Source organism: Loxodonta africana, chromosome 6, assembly GCF_030014295.1.
Source record: "Loxodonta africana isolate mLoxAfr1 chromosome 6, mLoxAfr1.hap2, whole genome shotgun sequence".
NCBI classification, from domain to species: domain Eukaryota; kingdom Metazoa; phylum Chordata; class Mammalia; order Proboscidea; family Elephantidae; genus Loxodonta; species Loxodonta africana.
Genome location: NC_087347.1, coordinates 44509964 through 44537222, shown reverse-complemented (window position 1 = coordinate 44537222; position 27259 = coordinate 44509964). Strand labels below are relative to the sequence as shown.

Here is a 27259-nt window from a genome sequence, read left to right as displayed (position 1 = left end):
ATTACAGCCTTAGAAACCTCATGAAGAAGTTCTACTCTGTCTTGTAGGGTTACTATGAGTTGGAATTGACTTGACAGCAGTGGGTTATTGGAGAAACAACGTAGTTAAATATGATTGATTTTGTGATAGAATAACTCAGGACTCACCTGATATTGTGTATTGCTTTCTATATGTCTTGGTCTGAGAGATGGTGATGTGAGTTGTTCTGGTGAAAAAAACACCTAATAAAAAAAGAAGTTTTAATTTTAGTCTACTTATAATGCAAGAATATTTTGCAAGATGATTTTATTCTTTCAACAGTTATTAAAAATATAAAAAATTTAAAACCTAAATAAATATCTTTCTCATAATAACTACTACTTCACTTTGCCAATTAGCAAAGAAATCTGTATTTTCATAAACTTTGTTAGCTGCCTTCAAGTCAGCTCTGACTCATGGCAAACACATGCACAACAGGATTGAATCGTTGTGATCCATAGGGTTTGCTTTGACTGATTTTTGGAAGTAGATTGTCAGGCCTTTCTTCCTAGTTTGTCTTAGTCTAGAAGCTCCACTGAAGCCTGCTTAGCATCATAGCAACATGCAAGCCTTCAGTGACAGACAGGTGGTAGCTGTGCTTGAGGTGCACTGACCAGGAGTTGAACCCCTTTCTCCTTCATGGAAGACAAGAATTCTACCATTGAACTACAAATACCCGCTGTGCATAATCTTAGCTCCTTGATATCCTATGGGGTTGCTATGAGTCAGAATCAACTCAACAGCAACAGGTTTATGGGTATTTGAAAAGTCAAAAAATAATACACACTGACCTCAAGCAGAAAAAAAGGTAGAAAAGAAAAAGAGTTGTCAAACAAATGTAACCTGTTTTTAAAAGGTTGTGAAATATTTTAGATAAGTGGCAGTTATATTGGTAGGAGCCCTGGTGGTGTAGTGGTTAAGAGCTAGGCTGCTAACCAAAAGGTCGGTAGTTCGAATCCACCAGCCGCTTCTTGGAAACACTGTGGGGCAGTTCTACTCTGCCCTGTGGAGTCACTATGAGTCAGAATTGATTCGACAGCAACAGGTTTTGATATTAAGATAGCATTTTCAATGACTCTCAATCTGTCATTGGTAATGTGTACTTAAAAGTGTTGAAACGGTGTTACTAAATCAAGGTGTAGAGGAACAATTATAGAATCACCAAAACAAAACAAAACAAAAAAAACAAACTCATTGCCATTGAGTCGATTCCAACTCATAGAGACTCTATACAGAATCATCAAATTTTTAGAGCTAGATGACACTTTAGTAATAATCTAGTCCTTTTCTTTATTTTACATAAGAATCCGAAGCTAAAATTTCTGGTTCCAAGTCACACAGAAGATTAGATACCTAAATCTAAAAAAAAAAAATCCTAGGTGTCCTAAATTCCCATCTGGTGCTCCTTCCACCATACAATCAGGACTGCAGTAAGGGAGCCTGGGTGGCTTTAGAAGCATCTTAATATGCATTCACACTGCCTACTCATCTAGAGAAAACCTGATACCACCTATTTATAGAGAATACAGTACTTGAAACTGCTTTTCTATGCATTTTCTCCTTTAGTCTGGAGAGGGTTCATATTATGCCAAAAAGTTGATTAAAATAACAATCCAATGAATGATGTTCACATAAGAGATACTTCCGGATTACTCTAAAATTTCATTAATATTAATAAGTAGATAACGTGACTCTATTCTTAAATAAAAGCAAATCAACATGAGTCAAGGAAAGTAACAAGTGTTCAGATCCAAAGGGCCCAGTGTCCCAAAGCTGAAAACAAAATCCTAAAGGCTTTCAGATGGAAAAAAATGGGTTACCTACAAAAGAATATCAAAATGATATCATGCTTTTCATCACTGCCACTGAACAATACAAAACAACAGAGCAATGCCTTTAAGGTTGGCTAGAATTCAGACTATCAACCACTGAGGGAACGTACAAAACCTTTTCAGAAATCTAAAGACTCAAAAAATATACTAACAATGCAGAGTGTATAAAAAAGTTATTCCAGGGCCTACCCCGCAAAAATGAAAATATTATCTAAGAAAGAAGACAACAAGGAGTATAAAAAACATGAGCATTGAGTATGACTTGAAAATAGTAGTCCAGATGATTTGAGGTGCTACATGGATGGATATTATTATTTAATAAGTTTATATTTATTTTTAGAATTACCTTCTGCTTATGACAATGATAATAGTTTTCATTGAATGTATACTTCTAAAGTTAAGTGTTAAATTATATAAGTAAAAACAGTTCATCAATATAAAGGAAAATATTAAATAAATAATAGTGCTGATAATACTCTAATACAGCAAAAAAAAAAAAAAAATAAGAGTTATACAACTGACTGAAATTTGGGAAAGTCTGCCTTCGAGGAAGCAGACTATAAAAAAATATATAAGCAATTTCATTGGCCTTTGATGAATGGGAGTCTGCCTCATTCAACAGTAGTTTACAGTCATAATATGACATTTGCTTTATGATGTACTATTTATTTAATCAGTTTTATTGAAGAATAATTTTCATACAATAAAACTTATCAGTTTTAAGTGTATAACTTGGTGAGTTTTGACAAATGTATACAGTCATGTAGCAACCACCACAATCATAATAGAAAACATTCTCATCACCCAGAAAAATTCCCTCATGCCCCTTTGCAGAATAACCTTTCTCCACCCCAGCCCCTTGAAGCCACTGGTCTGCTTTCTGTCACAAGAGTTTTGCATTTTCCAGAATATCATATAAATGGAAACATACCGTCTTTTGTGTCTGGCTCCTTTCATTTAGATTCATCCATGTGTCAGTAGCTTATTTCTTTTTACTGCTCCATTGTACGGATATGCCATATTTTATTATCCTTACACCAGTGGATAGATATATCTGGGTTGTTTCCAGTTTGGGACCATTATGAATAAAGCTGCTACGAACATTAACATGTAGGCCTTTGTGGGGACACAAGTTCTCCTTTCTCTTGAGTAAATACCCAGGAGTGGGACTGGTAAGTCATATGATAAGTGTATGTTTAAATTTGTAAAAATTTGCCAAACTATCTTCCCACATGGCTGTGCCAATTTGCCTTCCCACCACAATCACCTGAGAGTTGCGGTTACTCAGCAGTCTCACCAGCATTCAGTATTGTCATATTGTCAGTTGTTTCAGCCATTCTAGTGGGTGTGCTGTGGTACCTTATTGTGGTTTCAATTTGCATTTCCCTGATGACTGATGATTTTGAGCATCTTTACATGTGCTTATTTGCCATTTGTAAATATTCTTTGCTGAAGTATCTATTCAAATCCTTTGCTTATTTTCTGTAGGGTGTTTTTTTCTTTTTTCTTTTTTTTTTTGGTGTATTTATTATAGAGTTATATATCATATTATGTTATGTTGTGATGGGATGTGATATATTATTTTTCCTACTTATCATAATATCCTTCATTGCATATATGTTTTGCAAATATTAATTTCCAGTTTGTGGCTTGACTTTCATTTTGTTTTCTTATTATTACCATTTTTTATTGTGCTTTAGATGAAGGTTTACAGAGCAAATTAATTTCTCAAACAATTAATATACATATAGTTTTGTGACATTGGTTGCCAACCCCAGGACATGCCAGCACTCTCCCTTTCTTGACTTTGGGTTCCCCATTACCAGATTTCCTGTCCCTTCCTGCCTTTTTGCCCCTGGGCTGGTGTGCCCATTTAGTCTTGTTTTGTTTTATGGGCCTGTCTAGTCTTTGGCTAAGGGTTGAATCTCAGGAATGACTTCAGTACTGAGTTAAAAGAGTGGTTGGGGCCATACTCTTAGGGTTTCCCCAGTGTCTGCCAGACCAGTAAGTCTGATTTCTTTTTTGTGAGTTAGAATTTTGTTCTACATTTTTCACCAGCTCTGCCTGGGACCCTCTGTTGTGATCCCTATCAGAGCAGTTGGTGGTAGCTGGGCACCATCTAGTTGTACTGGATTCAGTCTGGTGGAGGCTGTGGTACTTGTGGTCCAGGTCCATTTGTCCTTTGGACTAATCTTTCCCTTGTGTCTTTGGTTTTCTTCATTCTCCCTTTCTCCAGACAAGGTGGGACCAGTGGAGTATCTTAAATGGCTGCTCACAAGCTTTTAAAACCCCAGATGCTACTCAGCAAGGTGGGTTGTAAAACATTTTCTTTATAAACTATGTTATGCCAATTGAGCTAGATGTTCTCCAAGACCATGGTCCCCAGCCTTCAGCTCAGTAATTTGGTCCCTCAGGGAGTTTGAACGTGTCTGTGAAGCTTCTATGACCTTGACTTAGTCAAGCTGTGCGGGCTTCCCCTATATTGTGTATTGTCTTACCCTTCACCAAAGTTATCACTTATCTATTGTCCATTTAGTGTTCCCCTACCACCAATCCCCTCCCTTGTAACCGTCAAAGATTGTTTCTTTTTGTATGTAAACTTTTTCATGAGTTTTTATGATAGTGGTCTCACAATATTTGTCCTTATGTGATTGATTTATTTCACTCAGCGAAATGCCTTTCAGATTCATCCATGTTGTGAGATGTTTCACAGATTCATCACTGTTCTTTACCATTGTGTAGTATTCCATTGTGTGTATATACCATAGTTTGTTTATCCATTCATCTGTTGATGGGCACTTAGGTTGTTTCCATCATTTTGTTATTGTGAATAATGCTGCAATGGACATGGGTGTGCATATGCCTATTCTTGTGATGGCTCTTATTTCTCTAGGATACATTCCTAGGAGTGGGTTTGCTGGACACGTGGTATTTCTATTTCTAGCTTTTTAAGAAAGTGCCTTATTGTTTTCCAAAATGGTTGTACCATTTTGCATTCCCACCAGGAGTGCATAAGAGTTCCAATCCCCCCATAGCCTCTCCAGCATTTATTTTCTGTTTTTTTGATTCGTGCTAGTAATGTTGGGGTGAGATGGTATCTCATTGTAGTTTTGATTTGCATTTTTCTAACGGCTAATGATTGTGAGCATTTCCTCATGCGTCTGTTAGCCACCTGAATGTCTTCTTTGGTGAAGTGTCTGTGCATATCCTTTGTCCATTTTTTAATTGGGTTATTTGTCTTTTTGTTGTAGAGATGTTGGATTTTCCTGTAGATTTTAGAGATTAGACCTTTGTGGATTTGTCATACCCAAAACTTTTTTCCCAGTCTGTAGTTTCTCTTTTTACTCTTTTGGTGAAGTCTTTTGATGAACATTAAGTGTTTACTTTTTAGAAGATTCCAGTTATCTAGCTTATCTTCTGGTGTTTGTATATTGTTATGGTTTGTATCCTGTTTGTGCTGTGTATTAGGGCCTCCAGCATTGATCCCATTTTTTTCTTCTATGATCTTCATAGTTTTTGGTTTTATATTTAGGTCTTTGATCCATTTTGAATTAGTTTTTGTGTATGGTGTGAGATATAGGTACTGTTTCATTCTTTTGCAGATGGACATCCAGTTTTGCCAGCACCATTTGTTAAAAAGACTGTCTTTTCCCCATTTAGTGGACTTTGGGCCTTTGTCAAAGATCAGGTGATTGTAGGTGGATGGATGTACATCTGGGTTCTCAATTCTGTTCCATTGGTCAATGTATCTGTCATTGTACCAGTACCAGGCTGTTTTAACTACAGCAGCTGTATAGTATGTTCTGAGGTTGACTTTCATTCTCTTAATGGGGCTTTTTCAAGAGCAAACTTTTTAAAATTTGATGAATTCCCATTTATCAATTATTTTCCTTTTATGGTCCCTGCTTTCTATAGGGAGTCATGAAAAACAGGTCAAAGAGGTGCAAAATCTAAAGGATTTTTGACTAGTCAAATTAAAATTTTTTCTCATGTGTTTTCTGCTAAAAGTTTTACAATTTTAGCTTTAACATTTAAGTTTATGGTCAGTTTTGAGTTAATTTTTCATGCATATGTAAGGAAAAGGTTTTTAGATTTTTTTTTTTTGATGTTACACTACAATTTGTTGAAAATACCATCTTTTACCCATTAAGTTACCTTGGCAACTTTGTCAAAATCAATTGACCAAATCTGTGTGAGTCTATTTCTGAACTCTTTATTCTGTTCCATATGTATATCTTTACGGCAGTGTGACACTGTCTTGATTACTGTAGTTTAAAATAAGTCTTGAAATTAGGTAGTGTAAGTTCTCCAACTTTTTTCTTCTTTCTGAAAATTGATAACTATTCTAGGTCCTTTGCTTTTACAGATAAATTGTACAATCAGCTTATTAATTTCTACAGAAACCCCGATGGGATTTTGACTGGGATTGCATTACATCTGTAGGTCACTTTGAAGAGAATTGACATCTTAACATCGAGGTTTTTAATTCATAAACGGCATATCTCTCCGTTTATTTAGGTTTTCTTTAATCTTCATTAGCTTCTCAAAGTAATATTTATAGTTTTTAGTACACAGAACTTGCACATATTTTGTTTTTAGCGCTGTGTTTCATATTTTTGAAGCTATTGCTTTTCTAATTTCAATTTCCAATTGCTCATTGCCAGTGTATAGAAATACATGAATCCTTGCTAAATTCACCAATTAGTTCCAGTAACTTGTTATATATTTCTTAGGATTTTCTACACAGATGATGTCATGTGCAAATAAAGACATTTTTATATCTTCCTTTCCAATATGCACGCTTCTTATTTCCTTTTCTTGCTTTATTTCAAGGTTATAATTGCCGGTGCTGAGAGCAGTTATTCTTGTCTTTTCCCTAATGTTAGAGTCAAAGCATTCAATCTTTTACTATTAAATATGACATTACTCCCCTTTCCCCTCACCAAAAAACTGAACTAAACCCACTACTGTTGAGTTGATTCTGACTTATAGAGGCCTTGTAGAACTGCTTCTAGGTTTCCAAGGCTGTAATCTTTATGGAAGCAGGCTGCCACATCTTTCGCCCGAGGAACGGTTGGTACATTTGAGCCAGCGACCTTTTGGTTAGCAGCCAAGCGCTTAAATTTTGTAGATTCCCTTTATCATATTGATGAAGTTCTCTTCTATTATTAGTTTCTTGAGCTTTTTTTTTTTTTTAATATCAAGAATGGACATTGAATTTTGTAAATTGCCTTTTCTGCATCTATTGAAATAATCATATGGTGTTTATTGTTGGTCTGCTAATATAGTGAATTCCAGTGATTGATTTTTAAACATTAAACAAATCTTGCATTCTTGCAATGAACACCACTTGGTCATGATGTAGTATCCTTTAGATGTTCATGAATTGTGTTTTATAAAATTTTGTTAAGAGCTTTTGTAACTATATTCATGAGAAATATTGGTCTGGGCTTTTCTTTTTTGTAATGTCTCTCTCCCCACCCCCTCGATTTTGCTATTAGGGTAATGTTGACCTCAAAAAATGAGGCAGGAAAATGTTTCCTCCTCTTGTGTTTTTTGGAAGAACTTGTGTAGAACTGGTATTATTTACTTTTTAAATTTTTAGTAAAATTCCCTTGTGAAGTCGTCTGGGCCTGCAGTTTTCTTTACAGTAAGGTTTTTAAATAATAATACAATGTTTTTAAATAGACACAGTGCTATTCAGGCCATCTGTTTCTTTGAGTTAGCTTTGATAGTTGTGCCTTTAATGGAACTTATTCATTTTATCTAAATAGTTGAATGTATTGGTAAAAAGTTGTTCACAATATTCTCTTGATCTCTGTAGGATCTGTAGTGATGCCCCTCTTTCTTGATATTGTTAATTTTTGTCTTCTGTATTTTTCTCATCAGTCTAACTAGAGCTTTGTCAGTTTTATTGATCTTTTTAATAGAAACGGATTTTTATTTCATTGCTTTTCTATTGTTTTTCTGTTTCATAGTTCATTGATTTCCACCCTGATCTTTCTTCCATCCACTTTTCATTTAATTAGCTCTTCTTTTTCTAGTTGCTTAAGGTGGAAGTTTGAATCATTGATTTGAAACTTTTCTTCTTTTCTAATGTAATCAATGTTATAAATTTGCCTGTAAGTGCTGCATTAGCTGCATCCCACATACTTTGATATGATGTCTTCTCATATTCATTCATTTCAAATATTTTCTAAATTTCCTTTTGTTTTCACATTTTTGTTCTGGAACATTTAGAAGTATACTGAATAATTTCCAAATATTTGAAGATTTTCCATCATTAATTTCTAGTTTAATTCTGTTATGATGAAAAAACACACAGTATGATTTCACTCTTTTTAAATTTATCGAGATTTGTTTTGTGCCCAATAATATACTCTATCTTGTTAACTTTTTCATGAACATTTAAAAAGAATGTATATTTTACACTTTGAGGGTGAAATGCTCTATACAAATCAGTTAGCTGAACTTGTTCAAGTCTTTTATATCTTTGTTGACTTTATCTCTACAATTACTGAGACAAGTGTTGAAATAGCCAACTATAATTATGAGTTTGTCTATTCCTCCTTTCAGATCTGTCAGTTTTTGCCTCATTTATTTTGAAGCTCTATTATTAGGTTCATACATATTTAGTATTGTGTCCTTTTGCTAAATTAATCCCCTTATTATTATGAAATGTTGTTCCCCATCCCTGATAATATGCCCTTTTTTGAAGAATAATATGTTCACTCCATGTTTCTTTTTTATTAGTGTTTTCATAGTATATCTTTATCCATCTTTTTACTTTTGGCTTTTGTATGTCTTTATATTTAAAGTGGGTTTCTTGTAGACAGCATATAGTAGTAGCCTTTTGCTTTATTATCTGTGATAATCTGTGCTTTTCAGTGGGATGTTTAGACCATCTATATTTCATTATAGATAGGTAGGTAGGTAGGTAGATAGATAATGTTTAAATTTCCTCTAGTAGGCCAAATATGGTCTCCAAAGGCATCCATATCCTAATCTGTGGAACCTGTGAATGTTATCTTATATGGCAAAAAATAAAAAGATAATTTTTTTTTTCACAGATGTAATTAAGTTAAGGATCTTGAGATGAGATTATCCTGAATTACCTGGGTGAGCCCTAAATGCAATTACATGTATTCTAATAAGAGGGAGGCAGAGGGATATTTGACACACACAGAGAAGGTGATACGAAGATGGAACAAAAACAGAGTTAAAGATGTTGGCCTTGAAGACTGAAATGATGCAGCCACAAGCCAAGGAATGCCAGCAGCCAGCTGAGTCTGACGAGGCAAGAAATTCTCCCATAGAGACACTGGAGGGAAAGTAGTTCTGCCAATACCTTGATTTTGACCCAAAGATAAAAAATTCAGGTTTCTGGCTGCCAGAAAAATGAAAGAAAAAAGTTCTGTTGTTTTAAGTCAACGAGTTTGTGGAAATTTGTTACATCAGGTCACAGGAAATTAATATGTCTCCCATATTCTACTTGTTTTATGTATCCTGTTGGTTCTTTGTTCTTCTCTCCTCTTTTCCTGCATTATTTTGGATAAATTTAGTTTTAATAAGTGTCCCATTTTATCTCCACAATTGGTTTATTAAGGAGCCCTCATGGTGCAGTCTTTAAGCAATCAACTGCTAACCAAAAGGTCAGTGGTTTGAAACCAGCAGAGGTTCCATGGGAGAAAGATGTGGCAGTCTGTTCCTGTAGAGATTCACAGCCTTGGAAACACTATAGGGTTGCTATGAGTTGGAATTGACTTAACAGCAGTGAGTTTGGTTTTTTGGTACTGCCTTATTAATTCTACCTTTTTATTTTGACAGTTTAGTGATTGCTCTAAGATTTACAATCTATAGTACTAACTTATCACAGTCCGAAGTAATATTATGCCACTTCACATATAGAGTAAAAACCTTATATCAGTATACTTTCATTCTCCCCATCTCATATTTTGCACTATTATTGTCATTCATTATACTTTTACATATGCTAAAAATCCTATAATATGTTGCTATTAATTTTGGTTTAAACAGTTACTTTTCCTTTAAAGATACTAAAATGAGAAGAAGAGAAAAAAAAAAAAAAACCTTTTATATTTACTGGTGCTCCTCATTCCTTCATACAAATCCAAATTTCCAAGGTATAATCTTCCTTCTGCCTTAAGAACTTTAACATTACTTGTGGTGCAGCTATGCTTGAAATTAATTCTGTCAGCTTTTGTTTATTGAAAACAAATTTATTTTGCAATCTATTTTGAAAGATGTCACTGAGTAAAAAGTTCTAGGTTAATAGTTAAATTTTTATTTTAGTACTTTAAAGCTGTTATTCCACAGCCTCCTGGTTTGCATAGTCCCTAAAGATATCTGCTATTATTCTTATATTTGTTCCTATGTAAGTAATGTGTCATTTTTTCCTGGCTGCTCTTAAGGTTTTCTCTTTACCACTGGTTCTCAGCAATGCAATTATGATATGCCTTAGCATGAGTTTCCTTAGGTTTATTCTCCTTAGGGATGATTGAGCTTCTTGTATCTGTGGGTTTGCAATTTTCATCAAATTTGGAAAAACATTGACCATTATTTCTTTAAATATTTTTTTCAGTTGTCCTTCCATCTGAGACTCCAATTGTATATATGTTATACCACTTGGTATTTTTACATAAGTCTCTAATGCTATGTTTAATTTCTTAGAATCTTTTTTCTATCTGTGCTTGTGATGGTTAATGTCAAGTGTCATCTTGGCTAGGTTATGATTCTCAGTGGTTTGGTAAATATTATGTAATCATTTTCCTTTTTGTGATGTGTTATAAGCAGCCAATCAGATGAAAGAGGAGTTTCCTTGGAGGTGGGGCCTGGCCCCAGTATATAAATGGATGCTCTGGCAAAGCTTGCTGTCTCTCGACCTAGTGCCCTTCTTCTCACCTGACCTCTAGTTCTTGGGATGTAAGCCTGCAGAAATCTGGCCTGCTGCCTGACCTGCAAATTTTTGATTTGCCAATCCTGACAACCCCATGAGGCAGCAAAGGCCTCCAGTCTGCTGCCTGACCTGCAGATTTTGGGTTCATCAGCCCCTGCAACCACTTGAGCCAATAGAGGTCTTCAGCCTGTTGCCTGACCCATGGATTTGGGACTTGCCGCACCTCCCCACCCCAATTTTGTGAGCCATTTCATTGGAGTAAATTTCTCTCTGTATATAGTTATATACTCTTCACTGGTTTTGCTCTTCTAGAGAACCCAGACTAAGAAAATGCTTCATTTTGTATAATTTCTAACCCTAGGTCTTCAAGTTCACTGATCTTCTGTATTGTCTAATATGCTGTTAATCCCTTTATAGGTTATCATTCATTTCAGACATTGTATTTTTCATCTCTAAAAATTCTATTTCATTTATACCTCCCATTCAGTCATCATGCTCATGTTTCCTCTTCCTTCTTGAACATATAGAATACATTTGTAATCACTGTTTTAACATCTTTTCTGTTAGTGCTATTATATTGACTGATTTTTTTTTCTGCATGATGGGTAAAATTTTCTTTTTTTTTTTTGTATGTCTGGTAGTTTTTTTTTATTGGATATCAGAAATTGTATATTTTGCATTATTGGTTGTTAGATTTTGTTTTCTTCTTTTAAATAGTGTTTGATTTTGGTCTGGTACACAGTTAAGTTGCTTGGAATAAGTTTGCTCCTTTTGAGGCTTGCTTTTAAGCTTTATTGGGAAGAAGTTGTCCAGAGAAGTCATTAGTGTACGGGTGATTTCACCTCTCTAGCAAGGTCATACCTTCTAAGGATTCTACCTGCTGTCACATGTGTTCTAAGTCTTTCAATTGTGGCTAATGGGAATAGGAATTTCCTCCAGCCCTATGTGAGCTGCTAAAATTTTTCTACCTAATCCTTTTCAATGGATCTTTTCCTTGCCTTCTGTAATTTCCTACTTTGATCAGTACTCAATCAAAACTCCAGGGAAACTCCTTCACAGTTATCTGGAGATTTCTTCCTCTGTAGCTCCTTCCTCTCTGGTATTCTACTCCATAAATTCTGCCTCTGCCTCACCAAACTCCAGTCTCTATTTTCTCAGCTCAAGAAGACTCTGAAGCTTTATTTTGTTCGCCTTGCTGGTACTGCTGCCTTTAGGCAGTAAACTGGTGCAGTTGTAGGGCTCACCTTGTTTGTTCCCTTCTCTAAGGAAGCATAGTCCCATGCTGCCTGTTGTTCAGTATCTGAAAGCCATTTTTCCATATATTTGTCCAGTTTTCTTATTGTTTAATGCACTCAATGTCATCAAGAAGCTGTCTCTCCACCTCTTTGTTCATTTCTCTGTTGACTTTCATAGTCATTCTCTCTTCACTTGGCAGGAAAATGATCACTTCTAGTTCTTAATATAAAGGGGAAAAAAAAACCCTCTCTCCTAATATCTTTACATTAAATCATATACTCATCATTGTAGCTGCAGAAACAGTGTTGAGATTGCCAAACCCACTAGGTATTGAAGTTGGGGAGGGGATGATATCTTAGTGAATGAATGTTGGCAGATAAAAAATATGCTGATTACACATGAATATTTTAATATTGTTGAGACAATTGCCTATCCATTTCAACAAATATATTAATAGATTCCTACCTCATACCAAAACAAAATTAAGCATAGACAGATTAAATACTTAATCATAAAAGGCATATACTAGAAAAGAATGTACTAGAAAAACATCTAAGAGAATACTTAGATTATCTTGGAGGGCACAAAGGAGCTTCTAAACAAGACAAAACCAATAGCCACAAATGAAAAGGTGACAGAATTGACCATATAAACATTTAAAACTTCTATAAGGACTCCAAAGAAGTTAAAAATATAGATAGCAAAGAGCATAGATACCAAAGTATTATTATGCAAAATATATAATACATTCTCACATATAAATAAGAAAACATACAACCCAATATAAAAATATTGGCAAAGATTATAATCAAACAACAGAAATACAAATGGATAATAAAAACCAAACCAAACCAATCCCATTGCTGTCAAGTCAATTCTGACTCATAGCGACCCTATAGGACAGAGCAGGACTGCCCCACAGAGTTTCCAAGGAGTGTTTGGTGGATTCGAACTGCTGGCCTTTTGGTTAGCAGTCATAGCACTTAACCACTATGCCACCAGCATTTTCAAATGGATAATAAATCCATGAAAATAGTTCATTCTCATAATAACCCAGAAAATGCAAATTAAAACATCATTGAAATATCATTTTTGTTCATCAAATTAACAAAACATGTCTAGGGTGTCATTTTACATTTTGGGTGCAAATACAAATTATTAAATTTGTTTTGAAGGGTAATCTGAAAGTACCTATCATACCTCATACCCTTTGATCCAACATTTGTACTTCTCATATTTATCCTATAAAATACTGTATAGGTAAGGATAATCCTTGTCATTTATCAAGTGTCTATTATGTTCCAATCTCTTTAAAATTTGTTGAAATAGGTGATAGTATTTTCATTTTGCAGATAAGAAAACTGAAACCAGAGGTAAAGTGCCCAAAGTCATGTGACCATAGAAGTGGAAGAATCTGAATTTAGATATTTCTGTCTAAAAAATTCAAGGGTTTTTTGTTTTGTTTTGTTTTGCTTTGCTTTTACTATATCATACTAGTTCACTTTCCATCACCAAGCGCTGGCTTTCAATGACAGGTAAAATTAAATTAAATTTCTCATATCTCCCCACCTTCCTGTATCCCAACCTTTGGGGAAATGATGTAGGGTCTAGTCAATGTCAGGGCTCAAGTAGAAGCCAATTAAGCTATATCTGGAAAGTCATGATTTATAAAGGAGCTCTAAAAATGTAAAGGAACTATTGAAGGACTATCACCTGAATCAGCTATGAGTTGAAAGAGATGTTATCAGTCCTTTCCAATTCAGATTAGCACTCCAGAAGTTTGTCTCGAAATACTGCATTTCTTTAACACACTGTCTACCTTGGTTAGTAGAACACTCTTTTAACTTTAAACAACCTCAAAGTTTATTTTCCCATGGAATTCTGAAGATTTTGATTCCTGTTTGTGAAGTAATTATCTTGGACTTTCAGGGCTTTGTTCTAGAACTTTGCGATGTCTTCAATTTACAAACCTGTTGCCCTAGGTGACAGATCCTTTCAGCTTTCTTAGGCTGTTGATTGTATATAATCATATTTTAGGGGTTACCAACTGAATTTATCTTGTTCAGTTTAATTTTGTTTTATCCATTGGGGTTGACTTACCATTCCTAAGAAAAATATTTAAGGTAAGCTTTTTTTAAGTTAACTGTTTATCTTGAAATAATTGTAATTCACATGCAGTTGTAAGAAATAATAGAGAGATCTCCTGTACCCTTTACCCAGTACCCTCCAATGGTAACATCTTGCAAATCTGTAGTACAATGTCACAATCAGAATACTGACACTGATACAGCCAAGACACAGATGTTTCCACAGACACAAGGATCCCTAATGCTGTCACACCCTTTCCTTCCTGCTTCCAATACTTTCTTGGCCCCTGGCAACCACTACTGTATTTTCCATTTTATAATTTTGTTATTTCATGAATGTTATACAGGAGCCAACATGGCGTTATAGAAAGGAGCACCACACAGTACCTTCACAGCAAAGATCTGTAAAACAGATATAAATATAAATCTGGAACCCTAAGTGTCAAATGAAGGGATAAAGAACTCATCCAAGCACTGAACGGAATAAGAAACTGACAGAGGACAAGGAGATCTACAGAGTGGAGTTCCCCTATTAGCTAACATGCCACAGATTTGCCATCTTGGACTCCTTAGTCACCAAGAATGGCAGACAGGAAGCACTAGAAGGCAGCTTCATGGAGCTCCTAGCAAGAGACAGAGCACCTGGTAACCAGGGATACGTGTTTTCCCACCCCTCACCCTTCTTCCCTCTGTGAAACCTTCACCACTTACTGGCAGACCGCTGTCCTTCTGCAGGGGAGATGCCAGCTCCTTGCCACTTGGATTCACCCGGTCCCCACTGGCCAGCGACTTCAGTGCCATTTTTTTTGTTGCGGTTTTTGGTTTTTTGTCTTCTTTTGGTTTCTTCTCTCTCTCACCTCTTTTCTTTCTCACAAACACCTGGCGCCGTGTGCCATCTCTACTCCTTCTTGATAGGCTGTGCGGCACCACTTGGCTAGGAAGCCACTTCCCTGGTCTGTGTCATCATGCTGGTGGGGTCCCTGGGGGCATTTTTTTCTTTTCTCAGTTTCTTGTCTCTCTCTACCTTCCTTCCTTCCTTTTCTCCCAAACGCCTGGTGCCATGTGCCATCTCCACTCCTTCTAAATGGGCTATGCAGTGCCATGTGGCTGAGAAACCCCTTCCCCAGTCTGGGTCACCAAGCCAGTGGGATCCCTTAGCGAATTTTTTTTTCTTTCCTCAGTTTCTTGTCTCTCTCAGCCTTACTACCTTTCTTTTTTCCCAAACACCTGGTGCCAGTGTGCCACCTCTGCTCCTTCTAGACAGGCTGTGCAGCACTGCTCAGCTGGGGAGTCACTTCCAGTGGGCTCTCTCTGGGATTTTTTCCTTTTTTTTTTTCTTGGTCTCTTGTCTCTGCCTATCTTCCTTCCTTTCCTTCCTCATGACCACACAACATTTTTTTCTCAGTTTCTAGTCTCCTTCTATCTACCTTTCCTTCTCCCGATTACCTGGCTGCATGTGCCTTTGTCTGTCTGTCTCTCTCTCTTTTTTTTCCCCCAGTTTTATACCTCTCTCCCCCTTCCTTCCTTTCCTTTCTCCCACCCACCCAGATACATGTGCCAACTCTGCCCCTTATTGATGGGCTGTGCCACACTTCCCGGCTAAGAAGCCATCAGCACACAGCTTCCCTGGGTCTGCACCACTCCAATGGCAGGCTTCCACAGCACCTTTTTTTGTTTTGTTTTTTGGCTTCTGTTTCTCTCTCTTCTTCTTCACACCCACTTAGCTCCACATATCACATCTTCCCATTCCCTCCTGCCTGTCTGCTCAGTGCATACAGCACCATGCCCCTGAGAGGCACAGGCGTGGACCATCAGACCCAGCACTTCACTGCCCCCGGTCCTGCTCTGTTGGCCCCAGTACATGCCAAAAATGACCCATCCCCATCCCTCCCCCCCCCTCGATGGACCTGCCCTGTTACACCATAGCCAAGTGACTGGCCCTGCCCATTGAAGAAGGTGGTGAGAAATATTGTGTCCACAGATGAGCAAACAAAAATATCCAGCCCACCTGCCCAGACATAAGCAAATAAAACAAAAAAGCTGGATGAAACAAACAAATCTACAACCAATAAATGGAGAAAATAATTACTGAATGTCCCAAAACAGCAGACAATATGAAAATACATTAAAAAAAAAAAAAAAAAAAAGACAGGATGCCTCCAATAGGTGTCCAAAATAAAACACCAGGTGACCTCCTGGTAAAAGAAAAGGCACTGTAACTACCTGATAGGGAATTCAAAGCTCTAATATTCAGGGCTATCCAAGAAATGACTGAAAATACAGTCAAAAATAAGGAAAAAATAGACAAAATCATGGAAAAGGCAGACAAAACAATGGAAGAATTCAGAAAAATAAACAAGAACAAAATGTCAAAATAAACACACAACTAGAAATCACAGAAAAGATTAGAAATCTAAAAGATAAACAAAATTTCAAAAATGGAAAAAGTCATAGAAGATTTGAGGAGCTAGTTTGAAACAATGGAAGCCAGGGTCAGCAAAATTGAAGACAAATCCTTGGATACCATTTTGTTTAAAGAAAAACCAGAGAAAAGAATGAAGAAAAATGAAGAAACCCTGAGAACAATGTGGGATACAATCAGAAGCAAAAATTTGTGAGTGATTGGAGTTCCAGAACAAGGGGAGAAAATGGAGAACACAGAGAGGATCATTGATGAATTGCTAACAGAAAACTTCCTGAATATCATGAAAGATGAAAAGCTGACCATCCAAGAAGCTCAAAGAACCCCATATAGGATAGAACCCAAAAGAAAATCACCAAGACATATCAAGCATACTCACTAAAACCAGACAAAGAAAGAATCTTGAGAGCAGCTCGAGAAAAACGAAAAGTCACATACAGAGGAGAAACAATAAGACTAAGCTCTGATTACTTGGCAGAAACTAAGTAGGCTAGAAGGTAATGGGATGACATATACAAAAACTTGAAAGAAAAAAATTGTCAATCAAGAATTACACATCCTGTAAAACTCTCAAATATGATTGTGAAATTAGGACATTTCCAGAGAAACAAAAATTAAAGGAATATGTAAAAACCAAACCAAACTTCAAAGAACTATTAAAAGGAGTCCTTTGGTTACAGAATCAACATCAGACAACTGCCTGAATCTATGACACAAGACCACATCAGCCATATACCAACCTAGGTAATGAACTCGCAAGGATAAAACACAACTAAAATATTTATAACAGGGAACTAGAGGAGTTAATCTGTAAATGACAAAAACATCAGAACAATAAAAGAGGGAATAAATGCTGTGGGTATAGAACTTTCTAACAGAGAGGAAGGCAAGGTGATAACAAGTAATAAAAGACTCGTTTAGGAAGATAGGGGTAAATTTCAAGGTAACCACAAAGAAAGTTAACAAACCTAAAATAAGACAAAGAAGAAAAACACAGTCTCAGTAAACACAAAATTTACAAATATGAAAGAAACAAACAAAAAGAATTCAGCGCAGGAGAGTAAGAAGAACAAAGAAAATGTTTACATGACAAAAAAAAAAAAGCACTACAAAATGGCAGATAAACTCATACCTATCAATAAGCACACTGAATGTAAAAGGCCTAAATGCACCCATAAAGAGTCAGAGGGTGACAGAATGGACAAAAAACAGGACCCATCAATATGTTGCCTACAAGAGACACACCATAAAAACAAAGACATAACTTATTAAAAATAGAAGGATTGAAAAAAATATAGCAAGCAAACAGCTACCAAAAAAGAGCAGGAGTGCCAATACTAATCCTAGATAAAACAGACTTTAAAATAAAATCCACTATAAAGGACAAAGAAGGGCATTATATAATGATTAAAGGGACAATCCATCATGAAGACATAGCCATAATAAATATTTATGCACCCAATGATAGGGCTCCAGAATGCATGAAACAAACTCTAACAGCACTGAAAAGAGAATTTGACAGCTCCACGGAAATAGCAGACTTCAACACACCACTCTTGATAAAGGACAGAACATCCAGAAAGAAAACAAAGATACAGAAGATCTAAAAGTCACAATCAACTAACTTGACCTCATAAATATATTTAGAACACTCCACCCAACAGCAGCAAAGTACATATTCTTTTCCAATGCACATGGAATGTCCTCCAGAATAGACTACATCTCAGGCCACAAAGCAACCCTCAACAAAATCCAAAACACTCTGAGATAAGACAAAGTATCTTCTCACATCACAATGCCATAAAAGCATAAAATAATAACAGGAAGAGCAAGGGAAAAAAATCAAATACATGGAAACTGAATAGCACCCAGCTTAAAAACCACTGGGTAATAGAAGAAATCAAAGATGGAATCAAAAAATTCCTAGAATCAAACGAGAATGAAAACACATCATACCCAAACCCATGGGACTGAGCAAAAGCAGTGCTCCAAGGTCAATTTATAGCAGTAGATGCACACATCAAAAAAGAAAGGGACAAAATAAAAACTTTAGCTACACAACTCAAACAAATAGAAAGGGAATAGCGAAAGAAGCCCATAGCCAACAGAAGAAAGAAAATAATAAAGATCAGAGCAGAAATAAATGAAAGAGAAAATATAAAAACAATCGAAAAAATCAACAAAAACAAAAGTCGGTTCTTTGAAAGTAACAAAAAAATCGACAAACCACAGGCCAAACTGACAAAAGAAAAACAGGAGAGGTAGCAAATAACCCAAATAAGAAATAAAATGGAGGATGTTACAACAGACCCAACTGAAATAAAAAGGATCATAACAGAGTACTATGAAAAACTACAGTCCAACAAATTTGAAAACCTAGAGGAAATGGACAAATTTCTAGAAACACACTACCTACCCAAACTAACAGAAACTGAAGTTGAAAATCTGAAGAGACCCATAACAAGAGAAGAGATTGAAAAGTAATAAAAATAACCCCCCCCCCAAAAAAAAAAGTCTTGGCCCAGATGGCTTTACTGGAGAATTCTACCAAACATTCAGAGAAGAATTTATACCAGTACTACTCAAACTATTTTAGAACATAGAACATAAAACAGGAAGGGATACTTCCAGATTCTATGAAGCCAGCATAACCCTGACACCAAAACCAGGCAAAGACATCACAAAAAAAAAATTACAGACCAATATCTCTCATGAATATTAAAAAAACTGAACCAAACCCATTACCATTGAGTCGATTTCGACTCATAGCAACACAATCTAATCTTTTAGACCTCATCAGTATAACTAAAAAAAAACTGCCTCTAATTCATCTTATTACATCATAGTGATAGGATTTACAACACATAGGGAAATCACGACAGAAGATACAATGGTAGACAATCATATGAGGGAATCATGACCTAACCAAGTTAATACACACATTTTTTGGGGGACATAATTCAATCCATGACAGTGCCCATCAACAGATGAATGGATCAACAAACTATGGTACATACACGCAATGCAGTACTATGCAATGATAAAGAACAATGATTAATCTGTGAAGCATCTCACAACATGGATGAACCTGGAGCACATTATGCTGAGTGAAATAAGTCAATCACAAAAGGACAAATAATGTATGAGACCACTACTATAAAAACTCATGAAAAGATTTACACGCAAAAAGAAACAATCTTTGATGGTTATAGGAAGGAGAGAGGAGGGGAGGGAAAAACACTAAACAGACAACAGATAAGTGGTAACTTTGGTGAAGGGCAAGACAGTACACAATACTGGGGAAGCCAGCACAACTTGACCAAGGCAAGATCATGAAAGTTCCATAGACTCAACCAAGCTCTCTGAAGGACCGAATTATTGGGCTGAGGGCAGTGGGGACCATGGTCTTGGAGAACATCTAGCTCAATTGGCATAACACAGTTTATAAAGAAAATGTTCTACATTCTGCTTTGGTGAGTAGTGTCTGAGATCTTAAGATCTTGTGAGCAGCCACCTAAGATATTTCACTGGCCTCACCCTGTCTGGAGCAAGGGAGGATGAAGAAAACCAAAGACACAAGGGAAAGATTAGTCCAAAGGACTAATGGACCTGGACTGCAAACACCACCACGAGACTGAGTCCAGCGCAACTAGACGGTACCCAGCTACCACCACTGACTGCTCTGACAGAGAGAGATCACAATAGAGGGTCCCAGACAGAGCTGGAAAAAAATGTAGAACAAAATTCTAACTCAGAAAAAAACAAAACAAAACAGACTTTTTGGTCTGACAGAGCCTGGAGAAACCCAAGGAGCATGGCCCCCAAAACACCCTTTTAACTCGGTACTGAAGTCACTCTTGTGGCTCCTCCTTCAGCCAAAGATTAGACCGGCTGGTAAAACGAAATGAGACTAAATGGAACAACAGCCCAGAGGCAAGGATGAGAAGGCAGGAGGGGACAGGAAAGCTGGTAATGGGGAACCTAAAGTTGAGGTGGGGAGAGTGTTGGCATGTCACAGGGTTTGCAACCAATGTCGTAAAACAATATGTATATTAATTTTTTAATGGGAAGCTAGTTTGCTCTGTAAAGTTTCGTCTAAAGTACACCAAACAAACAAAAAAAGTTATATAACTTTTCATGCCATGCATAACATTTTGGGATTTACTTTTTTTACTCAGCATAATTCTCTAGAGATTCATTCAGGTTATTGTGTGAACCAACAGTTCATTACTTTTTTTTGCTGGGTAGTATACCATGGTACGGATGTACCAGTTGTCAAGTGAAGGGCAGCTGGATTCTTTCCAGTTTTTGTCTATTGTGACTAAGGCTGCTATGGACATTTGTGCACAGATTTTTGTGTTAACACAAGTTTTTTATTTCTCTGGGGTAATGTCCAAGAGTGCAATTGTTGGGTCATATGGCAGTTGCATGCAGAGTTTTAAAGACACTGCCAAGCTGCTTTCCAGAATGGCTGTGTAATTTTAAATTATTCAGCATTTGCTCTACCTTTTCACCAGCATTTGGGGTTATTAATGCTTGTTTTGTTTTATTTTAAGTGTGAGATTTAGGTCAAGGTTCGTTTGTTTTGTTTTGTCCCCATCCCCACCCCCCAGGGATGTCCACTTGCTCCAGCACCACTTGTTGAAAAGGCTATCTTTCCTCCACTGAATGTCTTTCGCACCATTGTAAAGTCAGTTGGGCGTATTTTTGTGGGTCTATTTCTGGGATGTCTATTATGTTGTATTGCTATATGTGTCCACCTCCCCACCAATACCACACTGTCTTGACTACTACAGCTATATACCTATTGGGGTCGAGTTGATTCTGACTCATGGCAACCTTACGTGTTATAGAGTAGAACTGCTCTATAGGGTTTTCTTGGCTGTAATCTTTACAGAAACAGTTCACCAGGCATCTCTTCCACAGAGCCACTGAGTGTGTTCAAATTACCAATCTTTAGGTTAGCAGCTGATCACAAACTGCTTGCACCACTCAGGTTCCTACAGCTATGTGGTAGGCCTCAATAACTGGTAAAGGGAGTCTCCTCACTTCATTTTAATTTTTTTTAAGTTAACTTTAGCTATTAAGTTTTCAAGTTAACTTTAGCTATTAGGGCATGTGCATTTCCATATATATTTTAGAGTGATCTTGTCTTAGTGGCACAAATGGTTTGCGCCCTACTTCTAACATAAAGATTGGCAGTTCAAGCCCACCCAGCAACACATGGAAGAAAGATCTGGCAATCTGCTTCTGTAATGATTATTGTTGTTGTTGTGTACTGCCGAGTGAATTCAAACTCATAGGAACTCATGACATAGTAGAACTGCCCCATTCAATTTCCTAGGCTGTAATCTTTACAGGAGCAGATTAAGAAGTCTTTTCTCCTGTGGAGCGGCTGAAGGGTTGGAATTGCTGACCTTTCAGTTAGCAGCTGAGTGCAAGAAAACCCTGTGGAGTTCAGTTCCACTCTGAAATATATGGGATCACCATGAGTTGCAATTGACTTGGAAGCAATAGGTTTGGTTTTTTGGTTTGTCTATGTCTACAAAAATCTGGAATTTAGATAGAAATAGTGTTAATCTATGGAACAATTTGGGGAGATTTGACATCTTTACTATTTTGAGTCTTCCAGGCCCTGAACATGGTATGTCTCTTCATTTATTTAGGTCTTCTTTGATTTCTTTAATCATAATTAAAAAAAATTTTTTATTGTACTTTAGGAGAAAGTTTACAGCTCAAGTTAATTTTTCATATCAAAATTTATACTCACATTGTTATGTGGCCCTAGTTGCAATCCCCACAATGTAACAGCACACTCCCCCTTTTCACCCGGGGTTTCCTGTGTTTATTCAACCAGCTCCTATTCCTTTCTGCCTTCTCATCCAGCCTCCAACAGGAGATGCCCATTTAGTCTCATGTATCTACTTGAATTAAGAAGCACACTCTTCATAAGTATTATTCTATGTTTTATACTCCAATTTAATCTTTGTCTGAAGAGCTGGCCTAAAAAATGGTTTTAGTTCTGGGTTAACAGAGAGTCCACGGGCCATGTCTTCTGGGGTTCCTCCAGTCTCAGTCAGACCATTAAGTCTGGACTTTTTACTTGAATTTGAGTTCTGCATCACACTTTTCTCCCACTCCATCAGGGACTGTCTGTTGTGTTCCCTGTCAGGGCAGTCATTGATGATAGCTGGGTACCATCTAGTTCTTCTGGTCTCAGGATGATGGAGTTTCTAGTTTATGCGGTCCTTTTGTCTCTTGGGCTAAAATTTTCCTTGTGTCTTTGGTGTTCTTCATTCTCCTTTGCTCCACATGGATTGGGACCAACGGATGCATCTTAGATGGCTGCTTGCTAGCTCTTAAGACCTCAGATGCCACTTACCAAAGTAGGATGCAGGACATTTTCTTAACAAACTTTGTTATCCCAATTGACCTAGATGTCCCCTGAAACCATGGTCCCTAGACCCCAGCCCCAGCTACTCTGTTCTTTGAAGTATCTAGTTGTGTTCAGGGAAGTTCTTAGCTTTTGGTTTAGTCCAGTTGTGCTGACTTCCCCTGTATTGTGTTTGTCATCCCCTTCACCTGAGATAATTCTTATCTACTATCTAGATGATCCAACTGAATAGGAAAGTATTGAGCTATATCATTAATATCACATGCAAGTGAAATTTTGCTGAAGATCATTCAAAAGCAGCTGTAGCAGTATATCAACAGGAAGCTATCAGAAATTTAAGCTGGATTTAGAAGAGGATGTGGAACCAGGGATTCCATTGCTGATGTCAGATGAATTCTGGGTGAAACAGAGAACACCAGAAAGATGATTAACTGTGTTTTACTGACTATGCTAAGGCATTTAACTACGTAGATCATAACAAATTATGGATAACATTGCAGAGAATGGGAATTCCGGAACACTTAATTGTGCTCATAAGGCATCTGTACACGGATCAAGAGGCAGCTGTTCGGACAGGACAAGGGGATACTGCACAGTTTAAAGCCAGGAAAGGTGTGCATCAGGGTTGTATCCTTTCACCATACCTATTCAATCTGTATGCTGAGTGAATAATCCGAGAAGCGGGACTATATGAAGAAGAACAGGGTGTCAAGATTGGAGGAAGACTCATTAACAACCTGCATTATGCAGGTGACACAACCTTGCTCGCTGAAAGTGAAGAAGACTTGAAGCACTTACTGATGAAGATCAAAGGCTACAGCTTTCAGTATAGATTACACCTCAACATAAAGGAAACAAAAATCCTCACAATAGACCAATAAGCAACATCATGACAAACACAGGAAAGATTGAGGTTGTCAAAAATTTCATTTTGCTTGGATCCACAATCAACACCCATGGAAGCAGGAGTCAAGAAATCAAAAGACCCATTGCTCTGGGCAAATCTTCTGCAAAAGACCTCTTTAAAGTGCTGAAAAGCAAAGATGTCATTTGAGGACTAAGCTGTGTTTTCAATCGCCTCATATGCATGCAAAAGCTGTACAATGAATGAAGAAGACTGAAGAATTGACGCCTTTGAATTGTGTTGCTGGCAAAGAATATTGAATATACATACCATGGACTGCCAAAAGAACGAACAAATCTGTCTTGGAAGAAGTACAACCAGAATGCTCCTTAGAAGTAAGGGTGGTGAGACTATGTTACTTTGGACTCGTTGTCAGGAGGGATCAGTCTCTAAAGACATCATGCTTGGTAAAGTAGAGGGTCAGCAAAAAAGAGGAAGACTGTCAATGAAGTAGATTGACACAATGGCTACAACAATGGGCTGAAGCATAGCAACAATTGTGAGGATGGTGCAGGGCTGGGCAGTGTTTCGTTCTGTCGTGCATCGGGTTGCTATGAGTCGGAACCAACTCAACAGCACCTAACAACAACAATAACAACAATCTGGTTAGTGAATTCCCCTGTCCCCCCTTCCCTACCCTCATAACCATCAAAGAATGTTTTCTTCTGTGTTTAAACCTTTTCTTGAGTTCTTAGAATAGTGGTCCCACACAATATTTGTCCTTTTGCGACTGACTAATTTCACTCACATTAATACCCTCCATATTCATCCATAGATGTTTTGCGGTTCCTCATTGGTCTTTATTGTTGTGTAGTATTCCATTGTGCCTATATACCATAATTTGTTTATTCTTTCGCCTGCTGATGGGCACCTACGTTGTTTCTATCTTTTTATTATTGTGAACAGTGCTGCAATCAACATGGGTGTGCATATATCTATTCATGTGACGGCTCTTATTTCTCTAGGATATATTCCGAGGAGTGGGATTTCTAGATCTTATGGTACTTCTATTTTTCTAGCTTTTTCAGGAAGTGCCAAATCGATTTCCAAAGTGGATGTACCATTTTACTTTCCCACCAGCAGTGTGTGTTTCAGTCTCTCCACAACCTCGCCAACATTTATTATTTTGTGCTTTTTCGATTAATACTATCCTTGTTGGGGTGAGACGTTATTCTAATGGCTAATGATCGTGAGCATTTCCTCATGTATCTGGTAGCCACCTGAACGTCTTCTTTGGTGAAGGGTCTATTCATATCTTTTCCCCATTTTTTAATTGGGTTATATGTCTTTTTGTTGTTGAGGTTTTGCAATATCTTAGATTTTCGAGATTAGACCCTGATCGGATGTCATAGCAAAATTTTTTTCCCAGTCTGTAAGTTGTCTTTTTACTCTTTTGGTGAAGTCCTTGGATGAGCATAACTGTTTGATTTTTTAGCAGCTTCCAGTTATCTAGTTTCTCTTCTGGTGTTTGCATTGTTAGTTATGTTTTGTATTCTGTTTATGCCATGTATTAGGGCTCCTAGCATTGTCCCTATTTTTTCTTCCGTTATCTTTATTGTTTTAGATTTTATATTTAGGTCTTTGATCCATTTTGAGTTAGTTTTTGTACATGGTGTGAGGTATGGGTCTTATTTCGTTTTTTTGCAAATGGATATCCAGTTATGCCAGCACCATTTGTTAAACAGACTCTCTTTTTCCCAATTATTGGACTTCGGGCCTTTGTTAAAAATCATCTGCTCACAGGCGGATGAATTATGTCTGGATTCTTAATTGTGTTCCACGGTCTCTGTATCTGTCGTTGTAGCAGTACCAGGCTGTTTTGACTACTGTGGTGGTATAATAGGTTCTGAAATCAGGTAGTGTGAGGTCTCCCACTTTGTTCTTCTTCTTCAACAATGCTTTACTTATCCAGGGACTCTTACCTTCCGTATCAAGTTGATTTGTTTCTCCATCTCATTAAAAATTGTTGATGGAATTTGGATCAGATTGCATTGTATCTGTAGATTGCTGTGGGTAGAATTGACATTTTCACAATGTTGAGTCTTCCTATTGATGAGCAAGGTATGTTTTTCCACTTATGTAAGTCTCTTTTGGTTTCTTGCAGTAGTGGCTTGTAGTTTTCTTTGTATAGACCTTTTACATCTCTGGCTAGATTTATTCCTAAGTATTCTTCCTGGGGGCCATCGTAAATGGTATTGATTTGGTAATTTCCTCTATGATGTTCTCTTTGTTGGTGTAAAGGAATCCAATTGATTTTTGTATGTTTGTCTTGTATTCCGATACTTTGCTGAAATCTTCTATTAGTTCCAATAGTTTTCTTGTGGATTGTTTGGGGTTTTCTGTGTATAAGATCATATTATCCGTAAAGAGGGATACTTTTACTTCTTCCTGACCAATTTGGATTGCTCTTTATTTCTTTTTCCCACCTTATTGCTCTAGCTAGGACCTCCAGTACAATGTTGAATAAGAGTGGTCATAAAAGGCATCCTTGTCTGGTTTCCGCTCTCAAGGGAAATGCTTTCAGAGACTCTCCATTTAGGATGGCTGTTGGCTTTGTATAAATGCCCTTTATTATGTTGAGGAATTTCCTGTCTATTCCTATTTTGCTGAGAGTTTTTATCATGAATGGGTGTTGGACTATGTCAAATGACTTTTCTGCATCAGTCGATAAGATCGAGTGGTTCTTATCTTTTATTTTTGTGATGGATTACATTGATTGTTTTTCTAATGTTGAACCATGCCTGCATAACTGGTATAAATCCCACTTGGTCACAGTGGAAAAAAAAAAAAATTTTTTTTAAGTTGTTGAATTCTGTGGGCTAGAATTTTGTTGAGGATTTTTGCATCTATGTTCATGATGGATATTGGTCTGTAATTTTCTCTCCCTTTTTTTTTTTTTGGTGTCTTTACCTGGTTTTAGTATCAGGGTTATGCTGGATGAGTTTGGGAGTATTCCATCCTTTCTATGCTCTGAAATATCTTTAGTAGTAGTGGCGTTAACTCTTTTCTGAAAGTTTGGTAGAATTCTCCAGTGAAGCCATCAGGGCCAGGCCTTTTTTGTTGTTGTTGTTGTTGGAAGTTTTTTAGTTACCTGCTCAATTTCTTCTTTTGTTATAGGTGTATTAACTTTTATACCTCAGTTCGTGTTAGTTTAGGTAGATAATGTGTTTCTAGAAATTTGTCCATTTCCTCTAGGTTTTCAAATTTACTGGTGTACAATTTTTCATAGTATTCTGTTATGATCCATTTTAGTTTCAGTTGGGTCTGTTGTGATATCACCCATCTCATTTCTTATTCGGGTTATTTGCTTCCTCTACTGTTTTTCTTTTGTCAGTTTGGCCAGTGGCTTATTGATTTTGTTGATCTTTTCAAGAAACCAGCTTTTGGTCTTGTTACTCTTTCAATTGTTTTTCTATTCTCTTTATTTCTGCACTAATTTTTATTATTTT

The 27259-nt window shown here is 36.9% G+C and overlaps 1 protein-coding gene across 1 annotated transcript in view; it reads right to left on the bottom strand.

Annotated features, from left to right (window-relative positions):
* Nucleotides 1-27259, bottom strand: part of C2CD6 (C2 calcium dependent domain containing 6) — a 139945-nt gene that overhangs the window by 7773 nt on the left and 104913 nt on the right. Inside the window, exon 14 of the mRNA XM_064287440.1 lies at nucleotides 150-221. Within this exon, the coding sequence (XP_064143510.1) occupies nucleotides 150-221 (72 nt within the window). The remainder of the gene's footprint in view (nucleotides 1-149; nucleotides 222-27259) is intronic.